At 37.0% G+C, this 26,547-nt stretch overlaps 1 protein-coding gene across 2 annotated transcripts in view; it reads right to left on the bottom strand.

Annotated features, from left to right (window-relative positions):
• LOC128865328 (probable ATP-dependent RNA helicase ddx42) overlaps nt 1–26,547 on the bottom strand; it is a 147,301-nt gene that overhangs the window by 61,079 nt on the left and 59,675 nt on the right. Inside the window, exon 2 of one of the 2 annotated variants that reach the window (XM_054105528.1) lies at nt 21,850–22,427. In XM_054105528.1, the coding sequence (XP_053961503.1) occupies nt 21,850–22,427 (578 nt within the window). Of the gene's footprint in view, nt 1–21,849; nt 22,428–26,547 lie in introns of those variants that run through there. The other variant, XR_008454787.1, reaches the window with a different exon arrangement.

Below are 26,547 nucleotides of genomic sequence, written 5' to 3'. Positions count from 1 at the left end.
AAAATTTATGGATTTCCACAAAAAAAAAGTTACGGCCAGTCTAATATATATATATATATATATATATATCTATATATATCTATATACAATTGGCGCCTACACCCTTTTTGGGTGTTTGCCGAGCTCCTCCTCCTATTTGTGGTGTGCGTCTTGATGTTGTTCCACAAATGGAGGGACCAACAGTTTCAAGCCGACTCCGAACGGCAAAGATTTTTATGAGGAGCTTTTTCATGGCAGAAATACACTCGGAGGTTTGCCATTGCCTGCCGAGGGACGATCGCTATTAGACAATTTTTTTCTTAATTTTGATTTTCACCGAGATTCGAACCTACGTTCTCTCTGTGAATTCCGAATAGTAGTCACGCACCAACCCATTAGATCAACAAATTTAAAAGTTTTCTAAGAAAAAATTCTGGAAAATTCACTTTTTCGGCTTCTAACTATATATAACCCCTTAAAACTTAATTATTAAACTTTAGCTCATTTATGTATGTATTTTATAGTGATTGTGCTTAGTTCTATTGCATGTAGCCGTAGCCGAATGCGTTGGTTAGTGAAATGCATGAAACACCAAAATGATAGAAAAAGTGTATAGCAGCAGTCGCCCCTCGGCAGGCAATGTTAAACACCCGAGTGTATTTCTGTGTTTGTAGAGCAACATCAGGACACCGGCCACAAATTGGAGGAAGAGCCCGGCCAAACACCTATGTTTGTACAATATAAAGGAAGACTGATTTTTAACCTGTTTTTATGAGCAAAGGCTAATGTTTTACTTAACTTTTCTCAATTCTTTATATCGGCCGAACTTTGATCTCCATCTCTATGTGCAAATTTTAGAAATATTCATGTGATTGCATTGCAGTCGGTTTCACAATATCCTACTAAAGCATTTGCATATGCAAGCACCTGAATTATTCAAAATCATCAAATTTAGGCCAGCTTTCTTGTTTGACTAATAGTGTGAACTTTCCTAACTGACTACTCCTAACTTTAAAGTGCTCTTTAATTTTGCTCATTTTTTTAACCGTCTAATGAAAATGTATTTGCTGTTTCTGAAAATACGGCAAAGCTGGAGTAAAAATCCACTACTTTGCTCAAGTATTTTCGAGGTTGCTAGTGCTGGTGCGCATAATCAGCTGTTATTTATTTATTTACATCATCTCAATTAACTAATTACACTTCAATTTGAACTTGACAAGGAAACTTTGAAAGGGCATATTAATTAACCGCTAAATCGGCTGGAGTGCTGCGAGAAGGGAATGAGTTTATTTGCATGATAAAGTGAGCTAAATTTAGTTGATAAAACGGCCTACAGTTATTTTTATTTTTCATTTAGATGAAAGTGTGAGGCGCATTTAATTCTCAACTTTTACAGGTGTGGCGTTTAAGATTTTCATAACTGCCCTGCAATAAATGACCATATACCCATTTGGGTCTTCTTTACGGCACAATAGAAATTTATGTGTTTATATAACTGGCCAGTAGCTGGCCTTTAAACGACATTTCCCCAAATATTTATGGTAATTGACAAGAACAACAATTATACAAATAAATCATGGAAATCAGTCGACTTTCATTTCAATCGTAGGCACTGGATGATGCCTGCAAAAAGCTGGATCATCGTTGCACACATACACACACATGTACGCACATATTTGTGTGATAAACTTACATTTGCCCATTGACATTTAATAAATGAATAAATGAATAAATTACTTTATTATTGTGTTATGATCAACACTGTCTGTGCGATTCCTCTTCACACAGGCAACTGCCGTTCATGTGCACATCTAAATACACATCTACATACGTATATATTGAACACAATGGCCAATTGCGACAAATGCATAATTGCAAATGGGAAATAATAACAAATAAATATGCGCACAATACTGCCTCGCAACGATAACCACTCGCACAACAACTAAACAGGCAATCGCACAAGGCAGCTACGCCAAAAAAAGCAGAGATAACAATGCAAAAAGCGCAAAAAATGCCAATTCAGCAACAACTTCGCCACGCGAATGCATTCGCAGCCGCCGGCGATGGCTAACAATGGCAGTAAGAGCAGATAAACAGAGCAGTGAGCCAGCGAGTAAGTGAGTCAGTGGCAGCAGTGTAGGAGGAGTGACGCTGCCGGCTTATGCGGCTGTGGTGTCGCTGACAACAGCTGCGTGCCTCATAAACCAAACTATGAATTGCACCGAATTATGACACTGACTATGAATTTATTGCTCAACACAAAAACACAAATTAACAGCTATGACGACAACAACACCGGTGAATGGCAAACAGTACTTAATGAATACATACAAAAGTGGCAACATTATTATCTCTATTGTTGAAATCTACATACATGCATATCTACATATGTACATATGTATGCATGTTGGCACATGATTCTGATTGTTCACGCTTTTCCGCCTTTGTGCTGTTTCACCGCTGGCCAAAGATAATGTTGCCAAGGCGACGGCACCAGTGACAATGCCAACAAAAATAAACAACCGTAGCTACAGCGTACGAAACCGCTAATAACATTGGTGGGGATTTTAATTGCCCCACATTACAGTTTTTGTATGTATTGCTTTTGTTGTTGTTAAGGCTGATGACGTATAAATGTTGCTACTTAATCAGTGATAATTTATTGTATGATAAGCGAAAATATAAGAAGATATTCCGTATTCATTACATTAAATAAGTAGGTGAATGGGTAAAAATTGGATTACTCGTATGAGCGGACATATGAGTTGGCGTACATGTACACCTGCGCTCACAATAAGAGCAGAGTGACAGATTACAAAGTGTTTACCATTTATTTATGTTTTACTTGGTTTTTTCTTTTTGTATTTTTTCATAAAGATGTTGTTTATAATACAACAAAAAACCATATAACTCCACGCTTCACATTTTTGCAAAAAAATTAAGAAAAATGAAAAAAATTATAATCTTTTACACACGTTCGAGAAAAATTCAGGGTATACAGTTTTAGAGCCCATTGAAATTTAGTAGAATAAAGTGCAAGTCTAAAGTAGCTGAAAAATGACGTTGATTTTTGCCAACTTTTTTCGTTGTCGGTCTTGCGCCTTTTCTCCATATACAAATTTCGATTAATCGTTTATAGGGAGAAAATGCGTAAAGGTGCAGCCCAACGCAGGCTGGCTTTGAACAACACTAAAATATATGAGATGATACTAAATGGCAGCTTTGCTTGAAGCGTTTGAAGTACGGCGAAGTTTCAAATGGCTCATTGTTATATTTCCACGCTTTTGGATTAGGAATTGAGTACCCCCAAAGACTGCAAAAAAAACAAAACAATCCACTCCAATGAACTCAGTAAGCAGTTTACTCTAAATTTTTCTAAAGATTGTGATTAATAATTTTAAAATTTTACCGAAAATTGGTTAATTATGTCAAATTTTATACGAAATTTAAAACTTTAAGTTATATGATACTTGTTGTAGTATAAGCTATATTTTTATAAAAATTAAAAAAAATAAGTGCACTTAGTCTTGCCATAAATTCTGTGACAAATTTTACAATGCATACGGCTAGAACAAATCCGCAGAGAAAAGTTCCGTTATTTTTGCTTTCATTCGTATGCATTGTCTACTCATAAATTATACTCCGTTGCGTGGCAAATTTTGCTTGTTAACAATGGAGTGGGCAGCTAAGGAAAATCGCATCGCTTTACAGAAATGTGGTAGAAGTGCATGTGAGATTTGCGAACCGCTGAAAAACCTTAATATTTGGGAAGTGTTTTTTTACCGCACGATCAATCGTTTTTCCCAAACGTTTGAAGTGACAAACAGAAGAAAAAGTGGTGGTCCGCGCGCGGATTCGACAGATAAAAGCAGATTCTTCGGTGGTACGCGGTTAACGGACATGAAAATATTCTTTTCACAGATAAGAAAATTTCCACTGTTGAAGAAGTTTTTAATAAGCAAAACGACAAAATCTAAGCTAGAACTACTAAGGACGCAAAAAATATTGTTCCAAGGGTTCAGCGTGGCCACCATCCAGCTTCCGCAATGGTTTGTTGGAGAAAGTTCTGTAAAGGCGTTACATCTCTTCATTTCTGCGAAAAAGGAGTTAAACTCGGGGCAAAAGTGTACCAGGAGGATGTCTTAGAAGGCATGGTGAAGCAGTTGAGCAGTACTCTCTTCAATGGAGAGCGATGGATTTTTCAGCAAGATTCCGCTCCAGCCCATAACGCAAAAACCACCCTTCAGCGGCTAAAAACAATATTCCTCGGTTCATAGCCGCAGAAGATTGGCCGTCTGGAAGTCCAAATCTGAGTCCATGGGATTATAGTTTGTGGTCAGAATTGGAGAACAAGACCTCACAGAAATTTGAAGAGTCGCAAACAATCTTTGGTTCGAGCAGCGACGTCAATAGCCATGGGAACCCTGCGTGCCGCAAGAGCTGAATGGCTTAACCGTTTGAAGGCTTGTGTAAAATCAAATGGGGACCATTTGGAATGAAAATTTATAGTTTTTTGATATTTACATGATTAAATAAAATCAACTTCATTAAAAAAGTATTATAATTTCATATCAATAACGGATTTAACTTGTAACAGAACTTATGGCAGGGCTAAGTAAAATAATAAATAATTTGCAATTCGGTTATGGAAAATTTCATGAAAAGGATATTGTCCTGTAAGCGTGGTCGTGGTGGTTATTTGCCTGATGTTACTTTCCACTATTAACGGCATACCTTCCTCTTTATAATGAAATAAGCATCCCTTTATAAGTACATCGAATATGGTTGCTTACTATGCTATTTTTTTGTATTATATTATTGCATATTTAAAGTAAAGTTAAGAGTACTAAATGTAATTAGCTGATAAAAAAATGCGATACGAAACTTGGATACGAATACTAAAGATTCAAACGCTAAATTGCCCAAAAGTGGATATTTAGAATTTCGAAACTGACCAGCAGATTGTTGTTGTTGCTTGTGAGTGTGAGCAATTCTCTTCGCTTCTTAAGCGCGCTAATTGAGGAATGTGTCACACACATACACATATGCACACATACGTAATCTTCACACTTTTCACTAGCTTTATTTCGCAATAAACTTATTTAATTAGTTTTGCTTACGTTTCCATTTTATTGCCTTGTATGCCAGCCGAGTGCTACAAGTTAAATTACTTGGATAATGCAAGAGTTCAAATGTCTACAATATAAAGCTTACAAATGAAACGAACAAGCAAATTAACCTGTTTTCCCTTGCGCCCCCCAGCAACTTGTTTGTATGGGCGTGTGTCGATGCATAGTCGCATGCAAATGTCCAACCTCTGCCCGGCAAATGAATGGACTACCGGCTAATTGTTGTTGCTGTGCCGCTGTATGTCACATTCGCAGTAGGGGGAATGTGAGGCGAAGCGGGTGGGTTTCAATTTAAATTTTTTGGTGACCAAATAAGTGATAAAAATAGTAAATAGAGACTAAAAATAAAAACAAAATTCGCAAAAAATAAGTGGCCACTAGAAAAAGATTTATTGTCGACGGGCGGCTAGGTTGCCTAGCTGGTTGGTGGTCGGCTGGCCGCTTGGTTGGTCTATCTTTGTTAATGCATATTTTCGATTTTTGAAAATCACGACGTTTTGGGGCTACTGCACACGCACATATACACATGCACACTAAGCAAACTCCACTTTTTTCTAACCAGTCTCTTTCATTTTTTGGCTGTGTGAAAGTGAAAGGCTGCCTCTAAATTTGAGCCACAAGCCGCACAACTGACTACAAACCACAATTGCACAGTTTGCTAGTTACCCATACATATACACATAACATACATATGGGTATGTATGTGCGCTTGTACGCTTACGGATGTGAGCAATGCATTTATGTCGCAGATTTCCTTGAATATTCAGTCAAACAGAGTGAAGCTTGCAGCACCAAAAAAAAAAAATAAAAGAAAATGCACGAACAAACCAAAAATTATTTGCAAATAAAAGTGATTTCGATCGGGAAGCTTTTTTATATTGGTTGGTACTTGCGAAGTCAAAGTCGTCGCTGTTTTGCGCAAATGCACATCAAGATGAAATAGAAACAATAACAACAATCAGTCCGCACGTAACAATAAACAAATATAGAAAAGCAACAAAGAAATCAACGAATCAAAAAAAGCATGGAAAAAATCGCAATTCGCTGGCTGCTTTCAAGTTTCGCAACATTGGCTCCAGAAATGAATAGCAAAGCCGAAAATCCAAAGACCTTCCGATATCTGCGCGCTTACACATTCGCTCGGCGAACAAATTTTTAACTGTCGCTCACATCTGTCGAAGTTTATGGTCAATAAGCGGCGCTTAAACGCCGCAGCTGCTAGTCCAAGTTGCTGCATAATCTTCCTCCATTGTTTGCTTGGCTCTAGCGCTTGCTATTGTTGCTGTTGTTGTTGATGATGATGTGATCATGAGAGCAAGCCATTTGTCCTCCAAATGAAATAAACCAATTTCGCCTGTCTTTTCCTCAACTTCCATTTGCCATTTATTACACCGTTGAAAGGTTTTTCTATTATTTGCGCTTGCGGGTTCGCCAAACGAATTTATTGCGATTTATTACCGACCTTTTGTTTGATACCGTTGAGTTTTGATTTATGTTCACGTTCCGGTAATAAGTGAGTCGTAAAATTTGTGCTAGTAAATTTTGCAACTAAAATCAAATAATCGGTTATTTTATTTAACCCGAAGATTAATTGATTAGAACGTTTTTGGTTTAGAGTGATCGTGAAATGCGCTTTCAGGAAATGGTGCAGTAAATACATTGATAAGTGATTAAAAAAGGGTGGCTCATTGACAGGTTTCATTTCAAATTGACGGCGGCAGTTATTTTAACACCGATGTGCTCAAAACCTGACGGAAACTGAGTAGCATAGCTTCGTTTTCGATATATTTTGTTGGTTGTTTATGTGTGCAGTTTAGTGTATGAATACATCAATTACTCATATAGACTAATAAAGCAATTACAACAAAAAAATTTACTTCAAAAAGAGTGTGGCTTTACTTCGAAAGGAGTGTAAATTCCTGAAGGAAGCTCTAGAAATCGAATTGCTTCACAGGTTGGTACTTAAGTCTTAAGATATGGCAGCCCCGAATCTTACGTATTCCTGTTAAGGCTTCACATTTTTAATGGTAATCGTCTTTAAAACGTTGTGTCATACGAGTTTTACTTGTGTCATTTGCAGTTGCTTCAAAAATTTATCTCCGTAAAAAAATGGAGCATTTTAATGGAAATTTTTTCGATGACTTTAGATGAGGATTCAAATAAAAATAGTTAGCGGATCAGGTAGGTAAGATGACAAGAGTACCCCTGGTGCACTTCAAGTAGCACTTACGTGCCGTTTTGATACAATAATGTGGACCACTACCTGTGAAAAGATTTAGGGAAGAGAAAAACCGTATACAGCCATCCAGTGCTGTTGATGTAGTGGAGGAGAGAAGAGGGATCTAGGCTGGAGAATTTCTTCAAGTCATCCCAAAGGGAACGTTAAGGAATCTCAAGCGCCTAGCCACCAGAGCCGGACATTTGCAGATAAAGTGTTCCTCAGTTTCCTTCTCTGCAGGATCCCCACAGCTTCTGCAATAGGGGTTTTATGGAATTCCAAGCTTCTCCGCATAAGTACCGATCACCCAGTGACCAGTGAACACCGCAATGAATGTGGAAATTGAATGGCGGGGGACTCCCATCACCTTAAGCGTTCTGTTTCTATCATATTGAGGCCATAGTGTTTTCGAAATAGCACATGATGAGACAGACCTCCATCTGTTTTGTGCCTTTTTTAGAAAGAAATTGTGTAGTTTCCCTTTAACAACGATCAAGGGGACACCAATGTCTGAGAGGAGGACAGATGAAACCGGTTCTGCCGACCCCTTCCTGGCAAGCTCATCGGCAATGTAATTTTTCTCTATATTCCTGTGCCAAGAAACCCAGATAAGGGAAATGTTTCCTGCACGTTCGAGACGTTTGAGTTCCTCCTTACAGGAGTTCACCAGAAGAGAGCTGCGAGCTGCAATACGGCGACGACAGGGCCTTGATCGCAGCTTGACTATCGGAAAAAATTGTAATGCCCATCTCCCAACAGCGATCCCGAAGCATTTTGCGTGCATGCAGGGTCGCGAAGACCTCTGCTTGAAAAACGCTGCTTGTTTCCGGCAGTTTAAAAGATACTGAAATGCTGGCTGATTTAGAGTAAACATCCGCTCCTACTCCAGACTCTCTATATCCGAGCCGACTCTCCCCTCTTTCCAATCTTGCCCGCTCGGAAAGATAGCCCTAGCACAACCCTAAAAACCCAGTTTGCGGATGGAGAGATCAGTGCGAAGACCAGGGAAGGAAGAGTAGATCTGCTTCAAGATGCTACTATGTCCTACAGGAAGTTGTCTCCAGAGGCCAGTCTCTTTCAACCTAATAGCGCTCTGAGCAGCAATGGATTTAACTTGCAGATCCACAGGAAGTAAGTGCAGAATAACGTTGAGAGCAGCAAACGGATCAACTCGCTTGGAATTTTTTTGATGGGAGTCTAACTTTCGCTGATTTCCCGAATTCAATCGTTTTTCACTGCGCTACGGACAAATTGCGAGCGGACGAACTTTGTGACGACCATCCGCAATTGTTTGTTGTGCCAGAAGAACTCAATGCTAAGCGTTAACTGATGTTGCAATATCGTCGTGACATATCGTGAGATTGCGACATTCTTAGGCGATAGCCTCATTTGCATAGATTCAATTTTACTTGAGATACTTGGGCCGACTTGGCGGTATAGAAGTGTGTAGCGCGTTCCGAACTACATCAGGAAAGGATCGCTTCCAATATCCAAATAGTCATTTTGGCTAGAGAGATGACTGAATTTTCAAGAAATAAGGTGAGTCGTAAAGCATTGAAGGAGCAATGTTGGCAGAAATGGCAGAGTCGGAGGAGCAATTTACCAAACGGAGGTTGGTCCTATCGCTTGATTTCTTCGCTTATATCCTTTCGCAATAATTAGGTTTTTTCAGGGTACTTAGCCAACATTTTGTTGTATTGAGATTTTCGTTTTATCAAGGTTCGTTTCTTTGAGGTTCCACTATACATTTAGTCAAGTTTATTTTTAAAGAGAAATTAGAAACTGCGATTGGCTCACCCTCTATGTTTATCTTCAAATTTGTTTAGCAAAACTTGAAATTTACATTTCGCCGCTTTTTAATCAACTGAAGCAAAATTGCACGCTATGAAAAGCAAAAACAATTAAAAAATTGTTTTTTACTCTCTTTTTCGTAACCTCCATTCTTCGTGTATTTTGTTACAATAATTACTTTTACAAACACTCAACTTCCACACTTTTTACACTTAAGCTAATTAAGATAATTTATCATCAAAGCACAACAACAACCAAAGTGATGAGCTACCGAACCTAAGCGTTGTCGCAAATACTTACAAATCTACTTTACATAGTACGCGTACTCATATACGATTTTTATAATACGAATAGTTGCCAAAAAATGGATGACCCTGGTTTCAAAATTATGGCAGAAGAAAAAGTAAAATTAGATGGATTTGTCAAAAGAATTTTAATTATTTTAATAAAGGATTTCGAGTATAAAGTAACGGACATTACTAAATACTGATAAGCTTTTCGAGAATATTACATAGATCTGTGACCATTGGTAATTATTAAACATTATCACGGCCAGAACTTCCATGACTCGCATGTAAATCCCTTTGAACCTGATGATATTAATTGGTATGTTGGGATAAGAGGAATATTAACCCTAGGACTTATACCCAACTTTTACTACGACTTCTTATACCCGGGTACAGGTGTGGCCAGTAGCCTGTTTTATCCGTTTTTTCTCATTTTTTCTGAGAAACAAGTTATTTTTTTTAATGCAATGTTGTAGCTGACTGTCTTACGAACATTTTAAGTAGTTATAAACATATATTTGTAGCCTGCTTCTAAGAATTGCACGCATTCTAAGTTATTTCTAAGAAGTCAATAATTTCTATTGTTGTTAGAATTTTTAGAATACAACCTTTTTCGCGCACTCTTAATTATTTAGAAGAAGACATTATATTGTACCCTTGCTAGAATTTGCTGACAAACAACATTTGATATAATCCAACTACCTGGCAGGTAAGAAATGCTTTCAGAAACTTAAGGGTTGCAGCTATATAAACGGCAGTTTTGCGAGTTTATATTCATTGTAAAGCGTTCTTTTGAAATGTGAAGTTGATTTATATTTGTGAAAATAACAAGTCAGAAAAAATTTAAAATATTACAACATAGATAGCAGAAGGAACATGGAATATTTGTCTTCGAATCAATATATGAGATAAATACAAATAACTCAAATATAGTTTCATAAATGGAATAAAAATTAATTATTTTTATATAGATTATCTGACGCTGAAAAAGAGCAGTACATACAAAACCTGTTTGACGAAATCTCAGATAATGAATTATTTGAATTTTCCGACCCTGAAGGGGATGAAACCGAACAAGTAGCAGTAGCAGATGGCGTGGTTGAATCGGATGTAGAATACCCTGATTACACAATTGATAATGCCCAGGTAGATGAGGCTGATTACGAAGAATCTGACAATGAATCCGATGCTGCAGATGATTCTGAGGAGATTAATTTGCGTGCAGCTGAATTCGTAGCACGTGATGGTACCATATGGAGCTCACAGCCACGACTTGCGTGCCAAACTAGACAACAAAATATTTTGCGACAGCGAAGTGGGCCCGCAAGATCAACTACTATGATGTCAATAGTCAATACATATAAATGTTTCATGACTCCGGAATTGTGGATATTATAGTACGCTGCACCAACAAAAAAGCAGAAGCTACATATGCGGAATTAAAAGCAAAACATCCAGAGGCGGAACCAAAAACATGGAAGAAGGTTACTTTGAGCGAAATGTATGCGTTCATTGGAGTGCTTATTATGACTGGCGCTAACCGCAGCAATGCCGAATGTGCGCCGGACTTGTGGTCGGTGGAAAATCGTCCATTATATCGTGCGTCAATGGGCATTAACCGCTTTCAGGCCATACTGCGGTTTATAAGGTTTGACGATGGCAACACACGGGCACAACGTTTGGTAACTGACAAAGCTGCACCAATATCCTAGCTGTGGACCATGATGAACTACACCTTTGAGCAGTCATATAAGCCAAGTGAATATCTAACGGTAGACGAGCAGCTCTTTCCATATCGTGGCCGCACCCGTTTCACGCAATACATCTCATCGAAACCGGCAAAATATGGCATCAAAGTGTGGTGGGTATGTGATGCCAAAAACGCATATCCACTGTATGGACAAACGGGACGGGAAACTAAACAGGGTGAACGCGTGGTGAAGGATTTAGTAAGCCGCTTTCATGGAACCGGCCGAAATATAACAATGGACAATTTTTTTACATCCCCAAATCTACTGGAAAGCTTGTCATCCATGAATTTGACGGCAGTTGGAACTCTGCGGAAAAATAAGCCCTACATACCAAAGGAGATATTGGCACAGAGAGGTCAAGTACATTCGGTTTTAGGCCCAACATATCCATATGATCCTATGTGCCGAAAAAAAACAAGGCAGTTATATTACTATCATCAATGCATGACGATGATCACATTGGCGAAAGCGGCAAACCAAAAATGATCGAGTTTTATAACAAGACAAAAGGAGGAGTGGACGTGATGGACTAATTGCTTGGAGAATATACTTGCCAAAGGGTGACAAAGCGTTGGTCGTTGTCCCTATTCTTCAATATGATTGATTTGACGGCATTGACAGCGTACATCATATATTATGAGAATAATCCTAACATCAGATGCACCAATACGAAGCGTAAGAGATTTCTTCGCCAGCTCGCCAAGGAACTGTCTATGCACTTAATTGAAGAGCGGTCGGTGAATCAGCAAGTGATGCGGAACTTCAACACAAAAATTTCAGTCGCGAGTTTCACAAGAACGGCCTTGCAAGGAAGTGCTGACCATAGGCCATCAACGTCTGCAGCTGCTGGTGCAAAACCAAAGAAACAGCAGGTTGGAAGCTGTTTTCCCTGCTACATCCATGACCAACACAGAAGACGAACGCGTAACATGTGCAGAATATGTCACCGCCCAATATGCATACAGCATTCTTCAAATACATTTACATGTAATAATTGTGGAAATAATGAAGGCAATTGAATAATTTAAATTTGTTTGCATATTTAATATTTTATAAAGAAAATAATAAATAAAAATGTTTTTTCTTCAAAAAAGAGGTTGTCTGTAAAGTCGGTTTACTGACGATAGTTTAACGTGATAACGTCATAAGAAAATACTGATTGAATGGTTGCATTTTTCAAAAGAAAATTTTAATTTTATTTGTTTGATAGATACTTTGTATGGATATAGAGAATGAGTTAACATTAACATAACATAACATAACATAACACAACATAACACAACATAACATAACATAACATAACATAACATAACATAACATAACATAACATAACATAACATAACATAACATAACATAACATAACATAACATGACATAACATAACATAACATAACATAATATAACTTAACATAACATAACATACCATAACATAACATAACACAACATAACATAACATAACATAACATAACATAACATAACATAACATAACATAACATAACATAACATAACGTAACATAACATAACATAACATAACATAACATAACATAACATAACATAACATAACATAACATAACATAACATAACATAACATAACATAACATAACATAACATAACATAACATAACATAACATAACATAACATAACATAACATAACATAACATAACATAACATAACATAACATAACATAACATAACATAACATAACATAACATAACATAACATAACATAACATAACATAACATAACATAACATAACATAACATAACATAACATAACATAACATAACATAACATAACATAACATAACATAACATAACATAACATAACATAACATAACATAACATAACATAACATAACATAACATAACATAACATAACATAACATAACATAACATAACATAACATAACATAACATAACATAACATAACATAACATAACATAACATAACATAACATAACATAACATAACATAACATAACATAACATAACATAACATAACATAACATAACATAACATAACATAACATAACATAACATAACATAACATAACATAACATAACATAACATAACATAACATAACATAACATAACATAACATAACATAACATAACATAACATAACATAACATAACATAACATAACATAACATAACATAACATAACATAACATAACATAACATAACATAACACAACATAACATAACATAACATAACAAATTACCCCGTATTAAAGCACTTATCAACAGCTTTCATTTGATACCCATATTGTACATACACAACCAAAGGTTACCCGGGTCCACGTTTTGACCTATATCTCGGGACCCCAGTCACGGAGCGGATGGAAATACTCTGAACTAAAGCATTCACCAACAGCTTCCATTTGTCCACGTTTTGACCTATATCTCGAGACCCTATCTACCAATAGGTATCCAAACTATACGGAAACCATCTTCAATACCTCCTTAACAATGTGTGGAAGTTTGGTTTAATTCGGTGCAAAGACATGGCGGGTCCACGTTTTGGCATATATTTCCAGACCCTAGTCATCAATAGGTATGAAAATTACCCCGTATTAAAGCACTTATCAACAGCTTTCATTTGATACCCATATTGTACATACACATCCGAAGGTTACCCGGGTCCACGTTTTGACCTATATCTCGAGCCCTATTTCCAAAATAAAATATAATCCATGTTACTCGTGATGTAGCTTTCGAATGGTGAAAGAATTTTTAAAATCGGTCCAGTAGTTTTTGAGCCTATTCATTACAACCAAACAAACAAAGTTTTCCTCTTTATAATATTAGTATAGATATGGTAAATATTACCATACATTTTTTCCTTCATATATAATAAAAAAAAAAATAATAATAACATTAAAACAACAGGTATTATTAACAAACTTGGTTTTATTTTAAATTCTTCAAGTAAATCAAATTAATAATAATCAATAAGAAGGCATATGCCAATACAAATACGTGAATTTATATATGTACATATGCGCATATACATACATATGTACGCTCACTTAAGTAGGAGAGAGCAAGATGTCGAACGTTGCCGTTCGTTTGCTTTGTTTGCTTTGTCGTTCGTTCCGCGCTTTCGCTTGCAGTTCATTCAATGCAATGAGCAAGGTAACGACAAATGAGCAAGGTAACGGCAATGAGCAAGGTAACACTAATGAGCAAGGTAACACTAAAGAGCAAGGTAACACTAATGAGCAAGGTAACACTAAAGAGCAAGGTAACACTAAAGAGCAAGGTAACACTAATGAGCAAGGTAACTACATATGAGCAAGGTAACACTAATGAGCAAGGCAACGACACATTTTTTCGTGCGTGTCGAAATCGAAAAATCGAATTATAAGACGTTATCACGTCAAAATGAGAAAAACGAGAAAAAAACTGGCCACACCTATACCCGGGTATAAGAAGTCGTAGATGTCAACTTTGAAAGCTTATATCTCATCAATGCATAGACCTAGCATGACAAATAAGACACCAATCGACGTATATGTACTTCGTTTTCCTAGATCAAAAATTTCAAGTCAATATCTTTAGCGATTTAGGAGCTACATTACTCCAAAGTAGCTACTGGCCACACCTGTACTTGGGTATATGTCCTAGGGTTAATGTGTCGAGCCCAGTTGCCAAACTTATCAGTAATTTTCATCATACAACATCTCCGGCGATCGTCAAATTTATCGCCCAAAGACCGCGGCTCTCACTGGAATTTATTGAAGGAAGATTCGATTAGTCGGTAAAAAAACTTTGAAACGCTTGGTGATCTCAAGTTCTTAATGATTAGAAATACATCAGGTCTCTACCATTCCTAGTAATAGCAGTTGTATGCAATGACAAACTCACACTGTGTAGAACAATGCCGGAACAGAATGGATGAGCTAGAAACTGAGAAACAAGCCACCGTCTACTAGGCTCTAGGACATAAGGAATTGAAGTAAACGCGAAAGTGGATATACTAGTCAAAGTAGACGCAAAACTTACTGTAGCTAGCACGGCTGGTATATAATAACTTCTCTACAAGCAACGATAGGGTGGGATCGTGAAAATTATGCTACGCAGGCCCATTCTCAGGTCTACGAACTATATTTCATCCCTTCCCAGAAAAGAGTGTAAACTTGTAGTGGGGTTACTGGGGACGGGGCATTGTCCCACTCCATCGTACATGGCCAAACTGAAGCTAGGGTAGAACGATACATGCATCTGGAATTCCTACTCTGCGACTACCTTGCACTTAGCGAAGAACGAATAAACTGCTTAGGTTCTGTGTGGCCAAGCCAGTTCCATTTCCGTTTGGCAATTTCCTTAAAAATGGGGATTCGACCAGCATATGCGTTTGACTTCACGCAGACACCGGCTAACAAAAGTTTAAAATACTTGCGTATCTTTTTGCTCCAGATTCCGCATTTCACAGGCGTAAGGTAGAAATGACTTTACATTATATGGAGCTAAGTGCTGAATGCTGTCTCTGCTTTCTTTATTCGTTCCTTAACATCTGCACTACATCCTCCATTCACCAAATTAACACTGCCAAAGTAAATAAACGAGTTTACTTCCTTCATCAGATATACGGTTATGGTGAAGTGGATAGTTTAATGTTCCATAACTTTCATAGCCTTGGTTTTCGCGATATTTATTTTCGAAACCGCTTTGGTTGCGTTCAAATTCGTTTGCATTTCAGTATAATTATGCGCTAGTAAACAGATATCGGGGAAAAGACCCATGAAAGGAGAATCGACACACACCATCTTTTCGTCGACTTCAAAGCTGCATTCGACAGTACGGAAAGGAGTTACCTGTATGCCGCTATGTCTGAATTTGGTATCCCCGCAAAACTAATACGGCTATGTAAGATGACGTTGCTCAACACCAGCAGCGCCGTCAGAATTGGGAAGGACCTCTCCGAGCCGTTTGATACCAAACGAGGTTTCAGACAGGGTGACTCGCTGTCGTGTGACTTCTTTAACCTGATGTTGGAGAGCATCGTACGAGCCGCAGAACTTAATCGCTCAGGCACAATATTTTATAAGAGCGTACAATTGTTGGCGTATGCCGATGATATTGATATCATCGGCCTTAACAACCGCGCTGTTAGTTCTGCCTTCTCCAAACTGGATAAAGAGGCAAAGCGAATGGGTTTGGTGGTGAACGAGGACAAAACGAAGTACCTCCTGTCTTCAAACAAACAGTCGGCGCACTCGCGTATCGGCTCCCACGTCACTGTAGACAGTTATAATTTCGAGGTTGTAAAAGACTTCGTTTATTTAGGAACCAGCATTAACACCGATAACAATGTCAGCCTTGAAATCCAACGTAGAATCTCTCTTGCCAACAAGTGCTACTTTGGACTAAGTAGGCAACTGAGCAGTAAAGTCCTCTCTCGACGAACAAAACTAACACTCTACAAGACTCTCATCATGCCCGTCCTAACTTATGGCGCAGAAGCTTGGACGATGACAACATCCGATGAAGCGACGCTTGGAGTGTTCGAGAGAAAGATTCTGCGTAAGATTTTTGGACCTTTGCACGTTGGCAACGGCGAATATCGCAGGCGATGGAACGATGAGCTGTATGAGCTTTACGACGACATAGACATAGCGCAGCGAATAAAGATCCAGCGGCTTCGTTGGCTGGGTCATGTCGTCCGAATGGATTCAAACGCTCCGGCTTTGAAAGTATTCGATGCGGTACCAGCTGGTGGTAGCAGAGGAAGAGGAAGGCCTCCTCTGCGTTGGAAAGATCAGGTGGAGAAGGACTTGGCTTCACTTGGTGTGTCCAATTGGCGCCGGTTAGCACGAGAGAGAAACGACTGGCGCGCTTTGTTAAGCTCGGCCAAAATCGCGTAAGCGGTTATCGCGCCAATTAAGAAGAGAAGAAACAGATATCGTCTCATAGTCTAAACCTTCCGGACGATCTGCTAGAGCCCACTGAATATCTCTCTTCATTTTGAGTGTTGTTGTTAGTATCACATCACGAACATTGCTAAATAGGGGTGGGGAAAGTACACATCCCTGGCGTATGTCTTTTGACGTGATAACGTCTTATAATTCGATTTAACAGGCTGCACGCACGAAAAAATGTGTCGTTACCTTGCTCATTAGTGTTACCTTGCTCTTTAGTGTTACCTTGCTCATATGTAGTTACCTTGCTCATTAGTGTTACCTTGCTCATTAGTGTTACCTTGCTCTTTAGTGTTACCTTGCTCTTTAGTGTTACCTTGCTCATTAGTGCTACCTTGCTCTTTAGTGTTACCTTGCTCATTAGTGTTACCTTGCTCATATGTAGTTACCTTGCTCATTAGTGTTACCTTGCTCTTTAGTGTTACCTTGCTCTTTAGTGTTACCTTGCTCATTAGTGCTACCTTGCTCTTTAGTGTTACCTTGCTCATTAGTGTTACCTTGCTCATATGTAGTTACCTTGCTCATTGCGCATATGTACATATATAAATTCACGTATTTGTATTGGCATATGCCTTCTTATTGATTATTATTAATTTGATTCACTTGAAGAATTTAAAATAAAACCAAGTTTGTTAATAATACCTGTTGTTTTAATGTTATAATTATTAATTTTTTTATTATATATGAAGGAAAAAATGTATTTTAATATTTACCATATACCATATAAGATATGTTGTCTATACTAATATTATAAAGAGGAAAACTTTGTTTGTTTGTAATGAATAGGCTCAAAACTACTGGATCGATTTTAAAAATTCTTTCACCATTCGAAAGCTACATCATCCACGAGTAACATGGATTATATTTTATTTTGGAAATAGGGCTCGAGATATAGGTCAAAACGTGGACCCGGGTAACCTTCGGATGTGTATGTACAATATGGGTATCAAATGGAAGCTGTTGGTGAATGCTTTAGTCCAGAGTTTTTTCCATGACGCTCCGTGACTAGGGTCTCGAGATAGAGACCAAAACGTGGACCCGGGTAACCTTTGGTTGTGTATGTACAATATGGGTATCAAATGAAAGCTGTTGATAAGTGCTTTAATACGGGGTAATTTTCATACCTATTGATGACTAGGGTCTCGAAATATATGCCAAAACGTGGACCCGCCGTGTCTTTGAACCGAATTAAACCAAACTTACACACATTGTTAAGTAGGTATTGAAGATGATTTCCGTATAGTTTGAATACCTATTGGTAGATAGGGTCTCGAGATATAGGTCAAAACGTGGACCCGGGTAACCTTCGGACGTGTATGTACAATATGGGTATCAAATGAAAGCTGTTGGTGAATGCTTTATGTTATGTTATGTTAAGTTATGTTATGTTATGTTATGTTATGTTATGTTATGTTATGTTATGTTATGTTATGTTATGTTATGTTATGTTATGTTGTGTTGTGTTGTGTTGTGTTGTGTTGTGTTGTGTTGTGTTGTGTTGTGTTGTGTTGTGTTGTGTTGTGTTGTGTTGTGTTGTGTTATGTTATGTTATATTATGTTATGTTAATGTTAACTCATTCTCTATATCCATACGAAATATCTATCAAACAAATAAAATTAAAATTTTCTTTTGAAAAATGCAACCATTCAATCAGTATTTTCTTATGACGTTATCACGTTAAACTATCGTCAGTAAACCGACTTTACAGACAACCTCTTTTTTTTCAGCTATTTTTCTTTCGCTGACCATTTGCTCGTAAATTATTTTGTAGCTAACGTCTACATAGGGGCCATAGATAGTAGAAAAAAACCTATTCTATCGATTGGTGTTTCATGCTCGAGGTTTTGAGCGTGGTCACTTCTGAGTGGCTTCCCATTCGGCTACGGCAGCCAAGTACGCAAAGTAGTCAAAACTGGTCAAATTGGTTGCCTTTCCATTATTATGGCCATGGGGGTAAGCATATTTGTGCATTCATATGAAATGTATCGTTTTTGTCTGGCGCTATCCTTTAATACGCCGTAAAAATAAACAAACAATAGATAAACCTTATAAAGTTGGAAGGACATCATAAAATTTAGATTTTAATAACAAAACCAACACATAGAGAAGAAATTGCAAAACATTACAAAGGCTGGGCGACGAAAAAATTTCTAGATGAAAAGAACTCTTACTTCTTGGAAACTTTCGCTCGTTTTTTGTTCGTTTTTGGTTTTGACGGCCAATTTTCAAGACTTTAGTTTTTCAACTTTTCGATTTACGTTGTTTGTCTTTCTGCTTTGGATTTGGCTACTCGGCATAAACATTGTTTGTTTGCCCAATGCCGTTGTAAGCGGTTGCAGTGCGTGAGTAGAATAAAAAAGAGTGCTTGTGCGTATGTATGCATGTGTGAAGGTAGGTATGTGAGAGGCTAAGCACACTTGTCTGCCTATTTTATACTTGTAACTGCACACATACATACATCCAAACATAAATGTCTTCTGGGTGGCTCACTGTGCATTCACAAGTGGCAAGCGATGAGTTCTTGTACCTACACACCTGCCTACTTTATATACACATACGAATATATGTATACGTGTTTGAATCTTGTTATCGGTTTTGCTTGGTTGAGCGGTGGCCGTGTTGTTGTTGCCAATTATTGAAGCAAATCAACAATTCAAGCAAAGTTTTGCCGGCTATTTCACCTAAAAAGTTACTAACTGCAGGTTGTTGCTGAGGCAGCCGCGCTCTGTTGTTGTTGGTAATTGTATGGCCTTTAGTGTGGCGGTTTGCCATTTTGGATTTGCATTTTACTCAATGGAATTTCAATTAGCGCGATGAAGAACACAATTTAAATGTAGGTCGTTCACTTCTTGTAATGAATAAAAATCATTGAATGGACACAGACGGATTGGGTGGGAGTGTCGCGTTCGGCGTTCGGCGTTTGTTCATTAGTGAATATTTCTCGAAATTGGATAGTCGCGTATCAGTGTAAGCAAGCAATTTCGATATAAAATACTCACTTAGCGCAAACAGTTTAATGAACCTGCGTGACAAAGACGAATGCGTTTATTTGCTTAATTAATATCGAGCCTCAATCCATTTTTGCTAAATGTGTAGATGTTAAAAGTAGATGTGTATACATGTGCTCTCACACAATAACGGGAATATGCAAAAGCTGAGAATAAAACAGATATCAGATAAAACATATGCAAGCAAGAAGCGAAAAGTGTAGTCTCCCGCTGTGCGGCTGGCGTGACGAGTGCAACGTCCAGTAAAAATTCAAATTAATCCGATGGGCTGCCAACATGGACCCCCAATTGGATTACCATATTTTTCCTGTTTGCGATGGAATTGTTGGTTAATGATGGATGGGCGTCAACGGGAGCGCAAATGCAAATTGCTGGAAAGTAAAGAGCGAGGAAAAGAATGAAGGAGGGAAGGAATGATGGAAGTTGCATACATTTACACGCCCACACACATAACACCTTGATCAAAGAGTTCCCGGAACAACCGGCAGGTGACGCTTTGAGTCAACTTATTTATGCTCCGTTTGGTTTTTTTTTTTTTTGGTTAGGTTGCCACATCTATGATTAACATCTACACAAAAATTTTAACGCCATGGCTTGACATTTGTAAAAGTTACGCCATCCTGAGTAAATCTACCTCTGCATGTGTTTCCACTTTTTACAGTTTTAACAATGGATTTGAATTTGCAACAACGAGTTTGTATTTTGCGATGCAGATTAGTGCGAAAACCTTAGAAATGTTGGGAAGCTGCATCGTTAATGATACTCCAAAGGAAACAACCATTAGTCATTAACGAGCGGCACGAACGTTTCAGTAGAGATCGCTGAAGAGGACGACGAACGTAGTGGCTGGCCGTCAACATCGAAAACTTTAGATCGCAACAATGATGCGAAAGAAAAGTTGATCAATAATCGCAAATTAAGCAACAGACCATCAGAGTGCTGACAGAGGACTTGAACATTGCTCATGGATCTATTCAGAACATTGTACTTAATGATTTGATTTTACACCGTGTTTCTGCAAAGTTGGTCCGTTGGTCCTAAATTTCCGGATTACTGGAGACCAGATGTGGGTTTATGAGTGCGACACGCAATTAAACGAGTGAGTGGAGAGCTCCGCATGAACCAAAACCACGTCGTTTTCAGTCAAAAAAGACATAGATGCACACGGTTTCTATAGATTAAAACGGTATTGTATGCCACGAATTTTTGCCAGAAGATCGAACAGTTAATAAGAACTATTATTTGAGCGTTTTGAGACGTTTACAAAAACAGGATTTGAGGAAAAACAACTCGTAGATTTTGCATCATTACAACACCGCGGCACAATGTCATCATTATCCATGAATTTTTGACCCAGAACGAAACGAATACCATCCAATAACCAACGAATTCACCCGGTATTGGTCGCTGCAATTTTTATCGGTTTGATGAAGTCAAAAAACCACTGGGGATCTCCCAGTTTACTTCCAAAGGCAAGTAATAAAAAAATCGAAGACGGCTCTGATGGCTATACCGAAAATAAAGCTTTGAGTTCCGGAAATGTTGCGAGACCTGAATCAAACGCAGGCGTAATTGCATTGCAGTTGATGGGTCGTACTTTGAAGGCGATAAAATCACGTTTGAGGAATAAACATGTATTTTGAATATTCTAAATATATTCCGGGAACTTTTTGATCGAGGTGGTATCTGCATGAACACCCCAAATGTATGCGGAAATTTGATGAGCGATGGTATGGAAATGATAGACGTTATCTTTGTTTTCCTGCTACTCACCTTTTCCGTGCTGGACTGGAAGTAGTAGACCATGACGAATATCCAGATGATGCTTACGAAAACAATGAATTTTACATTGCGGCGCATTTTTCTGCTGTTGTTGTTGCTATTGTTGTTGCTATTGTTGCTGCTGCTGTTGCTAGTGCTGTTGTTATTGTAGTTTCCACTGCGCGCACCTTGACGATAACTCGGACTACTGCTACTATTGCAGTGGATGGCAACGTTGCAATGCTTGTGGCTTATGCTATCGTTGTTGTTGTTATATAACGAGTCAACGTATTTCTGTGGCTCTTTCAGTTCACGTTTTTTGTTGGCAGCGATGCTGTTGTTATAGAAGTCTTTTCTGTTATTCTTATATATGTTGTCGGTGCTGTTGTTGTTGTTGTAGTTGCTGTCACCGCCACCGCAATGACTATCACCGAAATGAATGATAGTGGTGTTGCTGTCGCTGCTGCTGTTTATATGAAAAATGTGGTTACCGCTACCGTTGTTGTTGGTACACCTACTAAGGTCATCACCAAAACTAACAATGTCCAGGGTCTCCTTATCCACCTCTGCGGTATTGAAACTTTTTATAGCTACAGTGGAGAATAGGAAAATAAAAGCAAATATTGGTCAATTAATTCATCAAATAACTGGTTGAATAGTGATTGCTTGCCATTTTAAGGCAAACATTCAGATTTAAATGGTTTTGCTATATTTGAGGTTATGTAACACGATAAGGTACTCCTTTTTTCGCTATGGCTTCTTCAGTATAATCTGGTATTTGTTTTGTTTTTTGTTTTGTTTTTACTATATATGACTTTATTTCGTACTCAGTAAACTAAACAGTCTAGATTTCAATAAGCTTAACCATATGGACTCAGTTTTGATCTGATTGGCCGTCCTGCCCAACATCTTTTCGTTACCCGCTCGGGAAAAGTCGGAGTTTGCAAGAGCAAGTGCAATGATTCTTTATTATGGGAGATAAGATTTCAGACAGGAAGATTACTTGCCTTACCCAGTTCGTTGGCTAAACAGTCAGCCTTTTCATTTAGAGTCTGTCTGCGATTTAGAGTCTTATTTATGATGAGGATGACCAGATCGAGTGATTTAAAAGCCATATACAAATATTTTCTTAAACAGTGGACTCTCGTTAAGAGAGTAATTTTTATACTAATTTGAAGTCTTTTGGTGCAAAGACTTTCCTCGTTTTTTTCGTTTCTCCAACTGTGAATTGTGAATTGGCCGCTTTAATTCTATTAATTTTAACTTCCTCCTTTTCTGTCCGCTTTGGATGCTCAATGGCTTTGAATTTACATGAAAACATTGCCTTTCGTTCTAACATTTTTTATAATTTTTTGCTTTTAATTTAATAGACTAAAAAGAATATATAAAAATTAGAAATATTTTCAATAAGCGGGAAAATGAATTTAATTTTTTTATATTTAATGCCTGTAGCTCGAAAGTTCTCTGTATAAATAAAAATATATAAAGCACAAAGAAGCGGAATATATATTTCTAACGATGCCCATAAAGATTTAGTTTTATTCGTTTGACTGAAGTTTTTTGGCAATAACTGCGTAAAGATCTGGAAAACAGATTTGATGTATATATCTCGAAGGGATTCGTTTTCAGTGCCCAAAAATTAGTCTAAAAAATAGCTTTTAGTGAAGGACATTTTTGTGTTGATGCTGATGCTAACGCAGCAGATAGTCACTGATTCCAAGTCGAGAAAAGAATTGGTTAGCCGGAGCGCTTTTTCTCACCCAAACTAAATTAAAGGGTGTAGAAAATTTTTCTTCACTAGCTTTTCATCCACTTTATAAAATTTAATAATTCGATATCGATTCGATATCGATATGGTTTTACAAGCTTTTGCATATACCATATTTACGTTATCTGTTGCCTTACTTGTTTGCTATTTAATAAAAACTAACAATGTCGTCTTCAAATTCTTCCCATCGATGAAAAGTTAATTGGGTTATTAAAATTTCTTTGATTTTTTACTCTCTAGAAATGTATTTTTAAGAGCTAAATTTAATTTTAAAACATCTGTAATATTATTGCATGCCAAAGTAATATATTCTGAATGGTGTTGCATTTTATTAAAACCTGAATGGGAAAACATTTTACTCTATGCAAAACCAATTTTACATGGCAATAAATTCTGAGCTGGTGTTGTCAAATATAACAACATTGGATACATCAGCATTTACTATGTGTGCATATGAAAATACGTAAATATGTACTTATGCATATGCATGTGTGTACGCCCGCTCATATAGCCGAATATCATGCGATGCTTGATTGCCAGGAATGTAGAAAGTACTCACATAAAATTCTGCACATATTGCGCTAAGTTTTTTGCACCAAATCATTTTTAGCCAATATCCGTTCGAATAACGAAATGAATTATTTTTATACTTTACGCTTTTTTCTACTGTGCATACAGTCAGCGTCAAAAGAAAGTGTGCACCAGATTTCGATATGTTTTGACTTTGCATTCATTTATTTTGTAATTTCAATTTTTATATGAAAATATAGTTCATACTACAACAAAAATCATACAAAGTAATGTTTCGAAATTGTGTAAAATTTGCAAAAATTAAGCAAATTTTTATAAAAATTGTAAAATCTTTTACTCAGAATAGATAAATTTCGGGTATGCTGTTTTATAGTTTATTGAATTTTATATAATAAAAAGTAAGTGATTCAAAAATCGCATTGGTTTTTCGCAATTTTTTCTGCTGACGGTGTTGAGTGTTTTCTGTCATATAAAGAAATGTGGAGTAGGCGTTAAATGGAGAAAATGCATAAGACCGCGCACGAAAAAAGTTCTCAAAAATCAGTGTGAATTTTGACCTACCTGAAACTTGCACTTATTATATCAAAATTAAATGGGTTATAAAACTGCATACCAGAAATTTTTGCAGAAATCAGAAAATCTGAATAAAAATTTGAAAATTTTATGAAAATTTACTTAATTTTTACAAGTCCTTTACAAAGTTCAAAACTTTGCTCTATAGGGTTCTTGTTGTAGTATGAACTATATTTTTTTTAATTTACTAAAACTATAAAATAAATAAGTAAAAAGTCAAAACTTATGAAAATGTGGTGTACACTTTCTTTTGAGACTGACAGTCTGTACAAATATTTGTGAGTATTCACTAAGCTTTTGCTACAGATATAAAACAGACGCACTTTGAGATATAATCAATATATTGGCAAAATTGAATGGAAGGCATAAATAATAAACTGAAGTGGGAAAAAAATAAATAAAAAAGGAGAGCAAAAATTATTGAAAATATACAAATAAAATATATGTTATGAAAACAATGAAATAACAAAAACTCGTTATTGAAACTAGATTAACTTTTTTCGAAGTTTTATTATTTAAATAAATGTAAATTAATCGGCTCTATTTTCAGTTATCTGCTGCAAGTCATTCAGCCAATCTGGTTCAATTGTTCAAATTCAATAAATTCACTGACTTGTGGACATACTTTACAGGGTGCATACATACACACCAGATCATGAAGCAATAATTAAAGGTGATGCAACCTATGCCAGCCATTTTGAGCTACTTAATAAAACCGTGATGTCTTCTTGGAAAATCTACTTTTCATTTCAGGGCAAATTCTAAAGAAAAAGTACTCAAAAGCATAGAAATATAAACTTTTGCTGAAAAAGTTAGCAGGCAATATAGTTTTTGTTGTGTCACAAAACGTGGACGAAAGATATCCCAAAGGAAAAAAGTTTGGGTAAAATCGTGCGGTTCTTCATTGAAACCAAGCGAAAAAGTCTGCGTGCATCATTTTTCGCCAACGGATTTTGAGATGAGGTCAGATTGGAAGAAGGCGAAGTTTTCTAGCGATGCTCTTCCGATGCCTACCAAAATTGCTGGAATGAGCCTGACACGGTCGATCCTTTGGTTGACGCTTCTACGCCAACAGAGTAGATTCTTTTTTATTTAAGTGTAGTTTTATTTAGACGAATTTAAATTTAGATCATCTACTGATTGTCGTGTGTCTCACCTGAAAAAATAATTTACCCGTCTTAAGAATCGACTCGTAAAACTGGATAAATTCAAGTCCCACGTCAGTTAAATACTTTATGAGGAGCGGATCAAAAAGTTGGAAGACCCAACCAAAACAATTCATTGGGCTTGTGACGCCATGGATATGCGGAATTCGTAGGTGGATTAAAATACGTATTTTTTGTGGGAAACTTTTAGTTTTTAAGATATGAGTGGTCGAAGTTTTTGTAAAACGTACCGCACAAAGCAAAAAATTCTATTTCAACAGAACCTTTGGTAGTCGGTAATGCCTGGACCATTTGAGCCAATTTACGCAAATATGGAGAAGTATAGCTTTTATGTTTACAATACTATTGCAATGGATCGCCTTTTACGTGTAGCCTCATAGGTTTGAAGTGGTTTATTCTGGAAATGAATTCACTGCAAGTTCCCTAATTCATATCGAAAATAAAAGTTAAAAGCAACAAAAAATATTTTCAATAACAATTAAAGAAGAGAAAAATTCATTTCTCATTCAAAATAATTATTAGTTGAAAACAAAATTTTGCAATATTACAATAGAAAAATTATGACTCAATTCTTTTGGCTTATGTCTCTGTGATTTGGCAGTTCTAAAATTGGAATTAACTACCAGATTCTTTAATATGCAGATGTGCACACAATTCCCTGAGTAAGACATA

This window comes from Anastrepha ludens, chromosome 5 (assembly GCF_028408465.1).
Source record: "Anastrepha ludens isolate Willacy chromosome 5, idAnaLude1.1, whole genome shotgun sequence".
In the NCBI taxonomy this organism is placed as follows: domain Eukaryota; kingdom Metazoa; phylum Arthropoda; class Insecta; order Diptera; family Tephritidae; genus Anastrepha; species Anastrepha ludens.
Note: the sequence above shows the minus strand (reverse complement) of the source record. Positions and strands in the feature narration are given on the sequence as shown.